This window comes from Atta cephalotes (genome assembly GCF_000143395.1).
Source record: "Atta cephalotes unplaced genomic scaffold scaffold00005, whole genome shotgun sequence".
NCBI classification, from domain to species: Eukaryota; Metazoa; Arthropoda; class Insecta; order Hymenoptera; family Formicidae; genus Atta; species Atta cephalotes.
The window spans coordinates 1,098,935-1,114,976 of NW_012130069.1; the positions used below are offsets into that span (position 1 = coordinate 1,098,935).

Sequence of the window (16,042 nt, forward strand, 5' to 3'; positions counted from 1 at the left end):
ATATATATATATATATGTGTATATATATATATATATATATATATATATATATATATATATATGTGTGTATATGTATATATATATATATTTAGGTTGAATTAAATATTTCGTATTTTATAACTATGTATTATGTGAGAAAAAGTTCGTGGCGTTTTTCCCGTTAGATGGCAATAAAAAAACACCACGAACTTTTTCCCATACCTAATATTATACGAGACATCCAACGATACTGTAAGTCTCGAGCTGTTTCTACAAAAATGCGTATCGAGTAATCGAATCAGAGGCAATCTTATTCTTTTAAACTTTGTGTTTTCGATAGTGGAAATTACTCCAAGATCTCGAAAAAAGAGTTGTGCAAATCGCATTGGTCAATTGTTCAAATGTGATTGTTAAATTGTTAATTTTCCATTTGAGGTCTCGGAGCGATTTCTAGCATCGTGGACACAAAATTTTAATAAAGAAGCTCGAATCGAGCTTTAGTTTAATGGAAGGCAAAATATCTGTTTCAGGAGACCTTTTCGCGGATTCTCATCCTCCATATCGTCATAGTCGTTCTCGTCATAATTGCTAACAATCGCATTATTATTGCCTGGGTTGTAAGTTACGTCTGTAATACTTAGAGAACGAGAATATGCCGGACTTTCGTATCGGAAGGGGAAGGGTGGCGGTAACCGATGATGCTCGTTATAATTATTGTCATTCTCATTCTCCTCCGAGTACGTCATAAGAAATACGTTATTGTGATAACCTTGATTGCTTGAACCGACAACGGGGAGTAAGGGATCGATACGAAGTTTTGCGAGCCTGTCTTGTAATTCATACATGTAACATTGCTGTAGTTGATACTGTTGTTGCTGGTCTTGATTGTGACGCTGCACAATGAAAAGTGGCTCTTGTCACACGCAATCCTCCAGTGACATTAATAGAGGATTCACATATTCAAAACCATCAAATTCACTCTGATCGATCTTCTCAATTTGTTTCCTGAAAATTTCCTTGTGATGAATATTGCATTCAATTTTATTTGGCGATAATAATTTTCTTGATATAATAAGGACTTCATATAAATTTTCATAAAAATTTTTTTTCACACATTAAACTTTTAAATTATATAAATTTAGAAAACTCTATAATGACTTACGGATCATCCGGAGTCAAACGGACTTCCTCATCCGTAAATTCGGGTGGGAAGTTTGCAAGATCGCGATCAGAATCCAAACGTGGCTTATAAGGTGGTGTAACTTGTTTTTGCTCTAGCTGCGAAGTTAAAGAAGGCATTAACAAGATTTTTTTAAATTGATTAAACTTTTTTATTTACTTACCATTTCCCAATCAATTGCTTTAAAGAAAGGATGAGCGACAATGTCGAGGAAACCAGAAGGCCTCTTTCCGCAACCCAACCTTTCCGCCGGATCTTTGCAAAGAAATCCTTTAAGGACAGATGCAGCCTTAACGGATAAGGATCGCGGTATACGTATGGTCTTTTCCAGAATGACTTGAAATAGAAAATCCTCAGTGTTTTTGTCTGGATCTTCGGCCGCACCAGTAAGATCGAAAGGACTACGGCCTGCCAACATCTCATATAATAGGACTCCTAGAGCCCACCAATCCACTGAAAAACTGTATTCCTCGCCACGTAAAATCTCAGGCGCAATATAATTGGGAGTGCCGCAGAAGGTACCGGTGTTGTCGCCCTCCCGGATGCCTTCCTTGCACATTCCATAATCCGTAAGCTTAACATGCCCTTCATGATCAAGTAATACATTATCCAGTTTTAAATCTCTATATATAATACCTGAAAATAAACGATTATTGAATTTAATTACATGTTCCATCAATTTTCTATCAATTTGTTAAAGACAAAAAAAAGGAATTTTTACCCTTTTCATGTAGAAAATTTAACGCCAGACTAATCTCAGCTACATAAAACCGCGCGTGATCCTCAGGAAGACGGCGCTGTCTTTGCATGTGAAACATGAGATCCCCACCACGTACAAATTCGATCACGAAGAACAAACGCGAAGGCGTCTGGAAGCAAGAGTGTAGGCCCACCAAAAAGGGATGATTGGAGGCTGTCTCGAATACGTGTTTCTCTGTCTGTACCCAATCGATATCCTCGTCGTCTGTCACCAGAGATTTCTTGATTACCTTCATGGCGTAAATCCTCTTGGTACGCTTCAATTCCACCATCAAGACTTTTGCGTAGGAACCACGGCCGATCACCCTAATCAATTCGAAGTCGTTTAACGAATACTGTCGTTGCATATCGTTTGAAGTATCACCCTCGTTCAATGTGTCCAATGGTAGTTCTTCCCCTTCTTCATGTCCGATTCCTACAAAATCATAAATATGAAAAATTAATAATATTAAATATTAATAATATTAAATATATAATATTAATAATATTAAATAAATAATATTTTAAAATGTATTAGTAACATGAAAGAAATGCAACAGTACAGAAAGAGATCATTTAAAAAGGTATCTTTTAATCATATATAAAATAAATACGTTTTTTAACATAATTGTTAGAAAATGAGATATATTATCTAATACACAAAATGATATAAATGCATTATTTCTTTATACATATTAATTCTACTGCAACAATATGTCCATAGGCAGAAAATTTATTTTTTTTTTGCTTTAAAAATATCGTTCATTCTTTTACTATGAAAAATGTTGAATAACGCATAACCAATATGTTTAATGAAGTTAACTTACGATCACGCGAATGCTCCTCAATGATTGGCGATTCTGTAATCTCATCCTCGAGATGAGTCGCTGGGCCGCATGGATACGGATCAAGCTGTTGGTCGCCATTTCTGTCGATCGTCTGTGACTCTGCGCTCTGCTGTTGCTGTTGCTGCTGGCTCAGGCATGGTTTGCGTACCACCTTGTGACATTTTTTGTGCACGAGCAGTTTGCATTGGATGCACTTGAATCCCTGTCGTCCGAGGCCCCAAATCCGATCCTGGCAGAACGCGCAGAAGGCTCTCTGCAAATAAAATCAACGAAGGATATTATATTGTATTACTTCTCAAATTATCCATGTATCACGGCATTCCGCGAAGTGGAAGTTGAATATTTAAGCCTCACGCAGCGATAAACACATGTGACGCTCCGACTTTAAACAACCCGGAACCAAAGTCTAAGACAAATGATAATTAAGTTTAAGTATCCGCTCTCAAACGCAGCAAATGCTCTTCTTCCAAGAGCTGAGGTAAAGTAAAGTACATTAGAGAAAGGAAGAGGATGAGAACAAAACGAGGGGATTACGCGCAAGGCAAGATTGAGTTTGCACGTGAACCTAGTTTCGTAAGGACGGCAACTTTACATTTCTAGTAACACAGTCGAAAAGAGGGAGGGAGGGAGGGAGGGAGGGAGGGAGGGAGGGAGGAGTAGAGAGAGAGAGAGAGAGAGAGAGAGAAGAGAGAGAAAGAGAAAAGATGAAGAGAGCAATGTTTTCTTCGGTTCCCTTCGTCGACAACGAAGTCACTAGCCAGCAAGTTTTAGTTGGAAGTGCTCTGCACAGAACGTCGGTTTCGCCGGTCGCATTGCACCTGCGACAGATCTACTTTCGCAAAAATTGCATATGAAAGAGAGCAAAGCGAGAGGGAGGGACCAGGGGCTGATGAATAAAGTACAGGTTGCGCAATGATAATTAAATGGAATGATGCTTACCCGATTAAATCGTTTCGCCTGAAAAATATGGCCATTCACTCGGTACAGCTTCCTCCATCTACGAGCGCCACGTCTGTAGATGCTTCCTTCGGAAAATGAAATAACATAAATGTCACAATGATGGAAAGCATCAACTGATCGATCAATTCGCCGCGATTGACTTCCGCGATCCATCTGTGTCAAATGACGATGAAACCTCATTATAATGAAAATACAATTAGCATCTATTAATTATTAAATGAACTACTAATATTAATCTCTATAATGTAGTAATTAATTAAATTATTTTGTGACTTGTTCTATTGACAAAAAGAAAATCAATGGAACTTTAACTATTCTTTCTAGTTTTATATTTCGGTGACAATTTTCTTCAAGTATTTTCTCGGCACTCTCTTTAGAGACGCTTATATAATATCTTGTAAGATGAATAATAGTAGATTATATTATCCATATAAAGTTTTCAGTCGGTTCGTTCAGGAATTTTATTTTGATAATGAAGTTTCGTCGTCGAATATTAATATCGAATAACTTTGCAAATTAATTTTACGCTACCATCCTCTCTCCTTTCGTTATCATCCTCTCTCCTGGTTATGACCGATCGCGCAATCGAACAACGTGCGGCTTCATCGCAACGAACGAAGCGAATCGATGCGAACGGGAAATAACAACATTTCGTGCGAAATGTGTTTCATGCAGCGGTGAATACACGCGGGAATGATGGTAAGTTTGTACAATTCTAAAGGATTCGGAGAAGAGTTACGATTGATCGGATTTGATTCATGCTTTATACACGAGCGATCGCCGAATATCGGCTCCGATGTTAGGGACTTGAGGAAGCCTCGATGAGAATTATTCGCACCCTTGAAGCCGCGATTCAGAGCAAAAGCATTTTTCCAATCACTCTGACGCAGTTATTTCCAGATTTCCTCAGGTCATCGTGACACGATGGAATCTCTAGCCCATTCGGCGACTATCGAGCAGTGTACAATATAAGGAACGAATGTGTTTTAAGGTTTCTGACTTTTCGTTGCAGCGCATTAGTGATTCATGTGCATTCTTTACTTCATCATTTAGAAAAATCATTTCAATCAAAATTAATTCAATCGTTACAATATAACATAATTCTTTGCCTATGTATTATAAGAAAAAATAGATCTACAACTAATCAAAATTTCTCGTCATCCATTAATTCACAAACTAAATAGATATGTTTCATAAGTCTTTTATCGAACATGAAACGTGATATGTAAAAATATAAGTTCAATCTTTCGTAGCTGCACCGAAGGATCAGGATCCTTGGAGCTTTTTCGATTTTAACGCAGGTGTCGATGTCATGAAGATCGTGATTGAAAATTGATTGAAAATCAAAGGAAGAGTTTTGATAGAGAGCAGGGTGTCGAGAGATGAATGTTTCTTCTATGGTTCTTCTGCTTCCGCACATAACGGAGTTACGCATATCTATTATCACGCGCTAATCATTTCTTTCCACCGAACGGTTAATTAGAACTCGCTGGCTAGTACGCAATGGCTAATGTACATCGAGCGCAAGCGAGGAGCTGCGCGACTCGGCCGGCGACTGAGACGTTTCCAATGAACAGTAAACACACTCACTGTCTTCTCCCTGGCACGGCATCCCGGGAGCAGGCGGCACGTTCGGAAAAACTGTAACAAAACAGAAAGAATTCACGTTCGCTTTGCTATCAAAAATCACGTGACATTCTCATCTCTTCAGCTTCCGTTCAACAAAATTTTGGAAATACAATGGAAATAAATCTGAAGTTTCTACTGTCGAGTCAAACAGTAATTCTCATTTCCCCACTGTCCCATATCGTACATATTTTGATAAAAAGAAATTAAATTTAAAAAAAGATCTAACAAGATTAATGGATTATGACACGCGATATCTGAGATGAAGAAACGGTCTGTGTATAGCTACATTATAATAATATATAATAATAATTAATAATAAAATCGCTGAGCTAGAAATATCTAGAGGAAGATGCTGCGAAATCATGCTTCCTAGTAGCAAAGCGATCGATGAATTAAGACTGCGTATTTAATTCATCAACGAGACGTCGAATCGTCGATCGACGCCATTCCCGCTTCCATCTCGTCAAGGAAAGATTTATATCAGAATCGGTAAACTGTCGAATGCGAACTTACACGGGAAGCAATTCGAGTACCGGAACCCGATCGAGATTCGCTGCTCGTTGTCCAACATACTGTGTGTACTGGCTGCCTGTGTCCTAGTCAGTATCGCTCCGGTTACGGTCAGATAACGAGTAACACTGAATTCTATCCGTACCATCAAGCGTCGCGTTATCACTCACTTATCGCGAGAGGGAGAGAGAGAAGAGAGAGGTGCGTTTGCGATTAAATTTCCTCGCCATTTTGCGCCGATAAAAGCTGCGAATTGACGCAACCACGCGTGCGAAAACCTTCGCTGAAGGTCCTGAACGATTTCCCGTGAACGTTTTTAATCTTGCTCTCGCGACATCGTCGGCTTTAATAATTCTACCGTTTAGGAGCGGTTATACAAGCGCCATATAAATTCTAATTAATGAAGGACGAGCGAGGATATGAGCCCTTTATCAGAAGGATCCCGCAGTATAATGGAATGATGATTAAATATACAATTAAGTATTGTGTCGCGTGTCGCAAGTAGATAATACTTTATGAAACCCCGGAAAGAAATGAAAGCCAGCACGGTTAATGAGTGGAATAAAATTGAAGCCGCGAATTGTTCCGGATTATTCGCTTTAATGCTTTAAAGCGGCTACTCGGACTTGAACCAGCTGGTGCATCGCGGTCCGCGAAGAGATTTGAGAGGAAGATTGAAGAAAGCCGAAGAAACTATTACTGAAGGTCACAACGAGAGAGCGGACAAAAGGTTTTTGTCTGAAGGCACGTGCTTCGATCAGATGAAATCGCCGATTTTTTTGCAGAACTCGAAAATAGATCCTCAGGCTCGAACGATATCGACGGATGTAGGTTGACGGACAATAGACCTATAGAACAATCAATAGCACGAATTCGTTAATAGATTTACCAAAAGAGATTTAAATAAATTTAAATCGATTCCGTCTATATGAAGTGCACAGGTCAAATAAATTCATAAGTGAATAATGCAAAATTATGCAAGCGGAACGAGCGCATTAATCGGTTCATTTAAAACAGAGATTTATAATCAATTTATTACCAATTTATCAGTCCATTAACAATTGAATTGAAATGTCTGAATTATGGAAACGCTGAGATCTGTTAATTTAAAATATTAAATTTGATAGGGAATCCATTGGTTGGGAAAAATTAATGGCACGTCTTGCTAAAGCGATTCTCTCCATAGAGCCTCTAGCACATGAATACGAGACGAGGCGCAGCCGCGAGGGCTGCGTAGATACGACGCGTGTCATACGATCGCGAGTTTGCTAACGAGGCCATCGGTGCTCTCCCGTTGGTACAATATACGTAATCGAATCGTTTGTTACACAGGAGAGAGTTCACCGCGGGCCGCGTATCGACGATCTCAGGACGAGAGATGAACATGCCGGCGCGAGAGGTGAGCGCAATTCCTTGAAATATTCATGGACTAATTATCGCGGAGGGGGATCGATGACATGGACGATAAAGACGATACGATGTACACTCACCCCTAATGGGGGATACGTGCAACGAACTGTATGGAGAATACACCTACTAAGACCACAACGACGACGGCAACGACAACGCGTGGCACACTCGAAGCATGGATCTATAATATGGTAAGTGCATAAGTGCACCGGCGCATATACCATGCGAAGGAAAGCACAACGGAGAAGATTGTACTTAAAACTTGAAAACCCTTCGCGTAACTAGATCGTCGAGTAACTTGCGTCGAAAATAGAGTTCTAATTTATGCTCTAAATTAAACATATTAGACATATATTGATTACGTACAGCAGAAAAAAAGTTTTGCAATTGTTGTATGTACAATTCTATAATTGATTTTGCTCTTCGTTCCTTACTGAATCTAAATGTATAAATCTAAATGTATAAATCAATCATGTTAAAGAATTTCATAATAACGACAAAGCTGCTTTTTCTGAATTCAGTCAAATGACGTTGAATATGGTAATATTAAATTCTAATTCATGTTCTAATTTAAGCATTAAACAACAATGCATATTGGCTATATTTAATAAAAAAAGCAGCTTTGCAATTGTTGCAAAATTCTTTAATATGATTGGTTTTACTCTTAGTTTCCTCATTGGATCTAAATGTACAAAAAAATCATATTAAAAAATTTTCAGTGGCAAAGCTATTTTTTCTGCTAAGTATTAAATAACCAAGTCGAATATGGCTGAGTTTTAATTCATGCTTTAAATTAAACTACTTATTAGACGACGATGTGTTGACTGCGTTCAGCAGAAAAAAAAAGTTTTGTAATTATTGTAAAATTTTTTAATACTCTTTAAAATTTGTAAAGTAAATTTCATTTCTGAAGAATAAAATCTCACCCTTAAAAATTGAAAATTGAGCCACTCTTTTTCAAAACTAGCTCAATTTTCACTTTTTAGAGTGAGACTCCACTCTAAAAAATTTAGGTATGTTTGGTCTTGTTCTTATTTCCTCACTGGCTCGAAATATAATATATAAATCAATCATATTAAAGAATCTTACAACAAATTGCAAAGCTGCTCTTTCTACTTTTTCTAAACGCTTTTCTCTGACGCAACAAATCGTTGCCCTCGATTGTGCAAGCTAGAAAAGAAAGAGATGAAATTTAATCGTCAAAGCATCTGACAACGATAATCGCCTTTGTTGCTCAACACGCTACAAAAAACTATGACAAAACGACGATGATGCGAGATACATAATACACTTATAAATAAAAAAATATGCACGTATTTAAATTAAATGTACGTATATAAAAATTAAAGAATCGATGGATCTATATAATTATTTTCATGATGACTATAAAATTAATGCGAAAGATGGGAAGTGTGAATTATGTCATCAATTAAAATTAATGCGATCGGATAAAGTGCGGTATGTTAGGCAGAATAAATTTGATATAGCTTATAGCTAAAAAAAAGTTTCTCCATCCATCATACACGACGTGAAAAAAAAGATGCACTAAACCGAGCGACAACTCGACAGCAACTACCACCAGCGCAACCCTTACTTTTAGCGAGGACAAAGTCGCGATAATTAATTCACGTGACCGACTTAGAGTTTTATATTACTGCAATGCGCTAAACATCGCGGAGTCGGGATAATTTTCGTCAACAAATGCCAAAGCCGGCGAAAAGGAGGGCGTCCGCGAGTCATGCAGCGGCCGTTTTTCTGACCGTCGTGGCGTCGAGCGAGATGCACCGGACGCGATCGCACACTCACAAGAACGTGGCGAGTATTATCTTGGCGAGGTAGACAGACGGGCAGACTTTGACCTAGATCATGGGCTGCATCAAAGAAACACGATAACGGAGAAGAAGATGGAGGAGAAGGAGGAGGAAGAGAAGGAGAAGAAGGGCGAAGCTGATCGCGCGCCAGAGACGAGCTCTTTCTCAATGCATTCCATCCTCGATTGCACCTACCCCAGGTGATCTCGTTGAATTGGAATTGCGACGGGCCCGCAGGCTCGACGTCGAGCAGCGACGTCATCGAGAGTGCGGACTCTGGAGGCGGCGGTAGCTGCTGTTGACTGCACGGCCCGTGCACCCGGCATGTCGCAGTGGGTCCATAAATTAGTTCAGCATTTGCCGCCACTTCTTCGAGCTCAGCCTCGGATAGTTCGTCCATGCCTTCGATGGTGTCCTGTGGACACTGGAGCAACTTCGTCACTCTGGACGAGGTACCAGGCTGCGCGAAGATGTCGTCGTGATGGTGGTGATGATGGTAATGATGATGATGCGGCGGACTACCGATGCAAGGGGGCGGCGAGATGTCGGCTGCGGAGCGTAGATGACCGACAAGCGGCTGCTCGTACTCGGCGGAGTCGCTACCCGGCGACGGCGGATGTGTGCTAGTGCCGGGTCTCACGTGGCGCTCCCGTGGTAACACCATGCTGGTAGAGGTGAGGGAGGACGGACCACCGCCGCTACCTTCGACGACGGTGGAGATACGACGACTCACGGCGGCGGCCGCGGCAGCCGCCGTCGCCGCCGAATATGAATAGAAGGAACCACCCTGGATCATCATGCTGCAGGGTGGTTCCTCCGTCGTGACTCCCACACCAGAGGCGGTCACGCCGATCTCTCGTTCCTGCACGCTGGCGTAAGTACTCTGCGCGGACAGCTCCGCCTGGTGCATTTGTTGTTGCTGCTGCGACGGCGGCTGATGCTGCTGATAGAGACTCTGATGCTGTTTGTCCTTCTCGCGGCGAGGTGACCGACCCCGGTCGCTGACGGAAGTCGCGCTCCAATAGCCCCACGCCATTCTGTAGCGAGTCTAGCCGTGCTTGCCTCGCCTTGCTCGCCGCGGTATGTATATCCCTTTTGTTCGCTCCAACCGCGCGCGATCTGCCTTGCCTCTCTGTTTTCCTGATTCTCTGATCTCCCTTTCTCTCTCCCTCGTTCTCTATTTATGTATATATACCGATTGCCTTACTCGCCTCGCCCCTTGCTTCGTTCTCTCTTCCCTTCTTTCGATTTCGTCTCTTTCTCCTTCACCGCGGTTGACCTCTTATAGGAGCCGCCGGGATGAGCATGCGGCGAATCACCAGCCTCGATCAATGCTAGTTTACCGCCTCTTTTGAGACCTCTCTCCACTCGCGGTGTGACGAGCCAAGCGCGCCGACAACCACCGTCGAATATCGCCGTCGTAGTCGAAGCGCACAATGACGCAACCCCTTTTTCGTGGCCCAATAAGCTGTCGAAGAGGTTCTTCGCAACTCTACGGCGACTCGACTTCCTCGCTCCACAGCACTTTCCTCCCACCTGCGGCAATCCAATCTTGGGGATTTCACAGCCAGATTAGCGTCGATGGTAGCGCGTAACGTATATGTGCGCCCTTGCTGATCAGTCCGTGCAAGGATATCGACTACCGTCGCGGCGAGATGCGTTAACCGCCACCGCTGTCGTCGTCGCCGCCCGGCGCACGCTACCGACCGAATCGCGCAAACGCGGATCACGCCGAGGTGGAGGTGATACATGTATCCCCCGTCGTCCCCATCGCTGCTGGTCCTACACCCGCCTATATCCACCCACAACTTCTGCCTCTCCCAAGCTCTACCTCTTTCTCTCTCCCGCTCGTCCTCCTTCATGCCTTTGCTGTTTGTTCACTGATTATCCAACGATTCTTCTTGTCACCGTTTTCAAGTAAACTTTGCGCTCCTCACCCTGCGACGCCTCATATTACATTATATGTTTCCTGTCCTTTTTGTTAACTCCATTTCTTTCGGTCAACGACTCTCTATCCTTTGTATCTTTCTGCTTTTACCGGGGATTTTAAGGAAAACCATTCCGTTCCACAACATGCAATTTACCTTATTCTACTTTATTCTTTGCTCTATTTTTCTGACTTTTCCTATTTTTCATTTTGATCCTTGGCTATTTGTCTCTTTGAGTTATTATCTTGCATTTCTCGCGCCTTCGGCCGTTGCCCTGTCGATTCTTTCTCATTCTTTCGTGACAGTATACAGTCATCGCTATTGCTTCGACCAATACCGCACAAACCTATACATTTATAAGGATTGACGCGTGTCATATGCATCGAGAAACTGACAATGAAAGTTTGTCGATATTCGTGTGGCGATGTCCGATCATTTCACATGTGCCAAATAAAATTTCTGTATCAAGTTTGATTTTCATTAACAAATTATTGATTTTTACTAGACTCCGGAAAAGAGATGCAATCTTATTAAGCTACGTTTAATAAGCTACGTTTAATAAGAGAATTATTTATGGGAACGATATATTTAACCTGACTCTGTAATCCTTCGAGTATCAAGTATTTTAATTAGCTGTACTTTCTCATTATTTTAGAGCTCTCTAATTGGAAAAGTTTGCAACTGATATTTTCGACGATCCATATTTTGAAAATTAATTCCCCTTCGTTCAAAAACAAGAAAATATATTAGGAATATAAATACCCTTTTTTTCTTTGAGACATTAATAGGCTTGTTCTTTCTAGCTGAATTCTTTACATAGTTCATTTTTTCTCCTTTCCTCTCCATATTGGAGAAAAAAAGAGAAAAAATGAAGCATGGAAGAAACTCAGCTAGAAAAGACAGGCCTAATCTTTGAAGCTCGAAGGGATTGTTCCGTCAAAGGAATTCGATCATCATTAAAGTTGAGTGGAAGAAAGTGAAAAAAAAAGATGACAGCCATCAGACCGGAAATGTATGCGCTATCACGATAAGGTTCTCCTTCCAAGAAGTATCCTGCTATCGCACAAATGAGATCCGTATCAAATTATCCCGAGAGATCTCGGAGAGCTGATGAATTTCTAAATGTATCATGCGCCTGCATATAGAATCTTCGTGATCATGCAGACACGCGCGATCCGAGAATGTCGTCATCCTGAGAAATCGCACACCGAATCGATCGATGTGTACCGAATAAACACCGGCATTACAGTCAGGCGCCGATGAAGCTATTTCGCCGTTAATCGCCAACTCATATCGATGATAAACCACCGATAAGGCGAGTATCGTCGAAGCGTACATACCGTTATCCAAGACGCGTATCAATACTTGAAAGTGCGGCTGCACACATGCATTTAGTGCGCTACTGCTAATATGCACGGTCAAGATATATCGACTAGGTGCAATTTATGGGCGATTTCTTATCTAAATGGCGGCTATTAATGTTGGAATATTAAAGACATCGGTGGACATTACCGATGAACCTATTTTGTCACATACATATATATGCGCCTTCGTTATACAGGCGCTGATTCTACGCGCATGATTCACGAGTACTTCATTCCTAATTATATAAGTGCCTAGCATGCAAATGATTATCGTCGATTGCAAATGCGCAGTCTTTGAGCGATTAATGCGTCGCTAGAATCAAAGCAACATGCGAGATATTTGCGAAATGTGCAGTGCGTAAAGCCTTATACATAATGAAAAACATAGACAATAAGAATAGAGAATAAGATTTCAATGTATAAAAAATATATATCAATAGATACATTATTTTTCATAGGTTGAAAATTCTATTATCTGTATTAGTAGAGACTGACACAGATAATAAGATTATAATTTATAGGAAACTGTATACTAATAAATACATGATTTCCCATAAACTGAAAATCTTATTACCTGTATTAGTAGAGAATAACACAATAATATAATAATAATAATAAGATTTCAACCTATAAGAAACTCAATATCAATACATTAAGAAAAATGTAATGTACTAAATTTAATAAACATTTATTTGAAGAATACTAACTTAAAATGTATTTACTTACGCTAAATATTTATATTAAATAAAAAAAAATAATTTAAATCAAATTAATGATTTTTATATCAAATAAATATATATTGAAATTACATTTAAATATTCAGTAGTACTATGAAAATATTATAATTCATTAAAATTCTTCTCTTAATGTAGATACACGGTTTTTGCATAAGTCAAAAATCTTACTGTCTGTATTAGTAGAGAAAAACCTAGGCAATAAGATTTCAACATATAAGAAATTATGAATCAATTGATATCAATTTCTCATAAGTTAAAATATTATTGCCTATATTATTCTCTATTTCTATTTTGCCTATGCTTTTTATTTATGTATAAAATTTTAAAGAAATCCAATGTAATAGCCTGACTAACCGTGGATAGTTATTTCTGTGTCCTTCTCGAGTTCATACAGCCTTAGCGCTTCATCCAATTCCTGCTGGGAGGCAATTCTGCATGGGTCGCCTTCGTCATCCACCCACTTCATTGTGAATTGTTCTGTGCCGAAGCCACATATCGTTCGCATCTCCTCACGCAATGCATCCACTGAAATCCCGGGAGTGATGTACGTGATTTGTATTTCCCTAATGCAGGAAAATGTCACGTTACATATTTGTCTTAAAATCTTCCCTATTTTTTTTTGATTTGTATAATCCTTATCGATCTTATTAACATCTTAAATATCCCTTATTAATCTTTCTTTGAATTAATTCTGACACTTGTATTATATTTGTTATTAACTCTCTGGAGCTGATAACAAAATCCAAAACACAGTTATTGATTTCTATAAAACCTATTTAATTTGTTAATTAAAAAAGACTAATTAATTTCAAGTTATTATAAATATATAACTTGTATATTAAAATAATAATAAAAAGAATACTAAATAAATGTTAAAAAAAAATTTTTTTTAATTTTTTAAGAATCAAATATATTTTAATAAGAATAATTCAAATCTGCAGATATAATAAAATGGAATTAATATTTTTGATAAAAAAATTTATAATAGAGTGAGTCCAGTAATTGGTGTATTATCAGCTTCAAAAGATTAATAATCAATATGATTGATTAAAAATCAATATGAATAATTGTTAAAAGATATATTGAAATCAAAATAATATGAATTTAAAACTCGAAAGAAATTAATTGTTATTTTGTAAAATCGAAAACAAGCTGTTTAAAACAGTTTTTATAACAACATTATATATTACCCATTATATATAATTTTCACTCGAATGTCATCGTTCTCTGCCGTCTGTGTAGGCATTTTCAAAACAATGGTCTCCTATTCTGAAAATACAACGATCCAACCAAACAATTATAGTAAATAAACAACATAAAAACTCAAGATCACTATATCGGGTTTAAATTAATCATAATGCAATTATCATTAATAAATGTAAAGAAAAAAAAATACAGATATCACCGTAAAAACACTCAACGATTAGGATATGACATAACGATACAAAATTCGACTTTCCCACGGACGTGATTGACATGCGGACGTGCGGTACACTGATTTGATCGTTTTGTCGTGCCTATTCGCGATCGTATGATAAGAAAAAAGACCAGGATGTTGAGTAACAGTCATCGCCCGAAGAAAGGCAGTGCGAAACGACGGATCGGATTCGCGAGACAAGAAAGCGGACACGAGAAATCGGCACCGGTCTGCCGATCATGATCAGCTCTCTTTTCGCGCAAACGTCTCAATTAGCCTGTGGATCCTAATGGATAATAGTTAGCTTTCAATTAACTGTCAATTAGCAAACTCATGATTCTCAAGTGCGTACGTGCACGAGCCTCCGTGACTCACCGCGATGAACCGCTGTCGCGAACCACCGCCGCCGCCGCCGCCGCGGATGCACTAGTTGCACACCTCCGTTGCAGTGGGAGGAAGATCTGCTAAAGAGAGACTCGGGCTGCGCCTCTACAAGTAGAAAAATGTAGAAAAACGTAGAAAACGGGTCGCTGGCGCGTAACGCAAAGTGATAAGCACGACGACGTGATAACATCAACCTAAAAACCGTAAGGCACTCGTTAACGCGGCGTGGAGCGTTGTTACTTGGCAGACGCCATGATTGTTGGACACCGACTATCGCAACGCGACCTGTGCTGTTGTTGGTGCGCGAGCTTTGTGTTAGATGGCGTTTACTTATCGTGTTTTTGTAGCATTCGCTCTTTATCAGAGAGAAAACCTCAGGCACAGTATATACAGTAGCGCAACTCTCCTTTTATGTTGTCCAAAATGAAGTGTGCATGCGTGAAATAAAGCTGGAAACAAATGAAAAGCGTAGGCAATAAGAACAGGGAATAAAAGATTTCAACCTATCAGGAAGCGTCCATTTTATTATTTATGGTTTCTACGATATTTAAAGAAATGAAAATTAAGAAAATCTTTTATTTGTTTTTAGAGTTAGGTACTAGCAGTGTGGAAGGATGAGTGTGGATAAGGAATTTATGCAAACCAAATCTCCTTCTTGGCTATGTAAACGGTGAAATGTAATAAATTCTATTCTATTCTATTATTCATGATTTCTGATAAATTGAAATCTCTTATTTCCTGTTCCTATTGCCTGTGCTTTTTATTGTATTTCCAGCTTAAGTTGCCCAGTAACGCCATCTAAACTTCTATTTCACTTCTTTCTTTTTCTGTTCTCTCTTTCAGGGCCATTTAAATATTGAGTAGCTAAATACGGATCAGATACAGAGAAAGAGATAGAAGAAAAGAAAATCATAATTAGTTTAATTAATTTAATTTAGTTATTGCTTTATGAGAAAGATTGTATGTTAACAGAATAATAAACATAAAATATGATATAGACTATAGTAGATAAAATAACATATAACATATAACATATAACATAAAATAAAATACAATACAATAGTCATTAGTAGCTTGCAAATAGTTAAGCATCAGCCAAAATTGCTGTTACAAAACCCAGCAACAAAACTGGAAATACAACAACAAT

General features: G+C 39.1%; 1 protein-coding gene across 1 annotated transcript; it reads right to left on the reverse strand.

Annotated features, from left to right (window-relative positions):
* Positions 1 to 896: 896 nt before the first annotated feature.
* On the reverse strand, positions 897 to 14,340 carry LOC105626259 (atypical protein kinase C). The gene is made up of 9 exons (XM_012207563.1): positions 14,285 to 14,340; positions 13,449 to 13,657; positions 5,296 to 5,346; positions 3,685 to 3,770; positions 2,725 to 2,998; positions 1,881 to 2,318; positions 1,323 to 1,795; positions 1,142 to 1,257; positions 897 to 984 (listed from the first exon to the last, which is right to left on the reverse strand). Exons 1-9 carry the CDS (start codon positions 14,338 to 14,340, stop codon positions 897 to 899), a joined length of 1,791 nt encoding a protein of 596 aa, XP_012062953.1.
* Between the last annotated feature and the right edge of the window lie 1,702 nt (positions 14,341 to 16,042).

Excerpts from the sequence above, each read along its gene's own strand:
- LOC105626259 (XM_012207563.1), bottom strand. The coding sequence starts at position 14,340 with ATGCCTACACAGACGGCAGAGAACGATGACATTCGAGTGAAAATTATA. Across the intron at positions 13,658-14,284 it reads GTGAAAATTATATATAATGG|GGAAATACAAATCACGTACA; the intron begins GTAATATATAAT and ends TTCCTGCATTAG. Across the intron at positions 3,771-5,295 it reads GCCGTGCCAGGGAGAAGACA|GAAGCATCTACAGACGTGGC; the intron begins GTGAGTGTGTTT and ends CATTTTCCGAAG.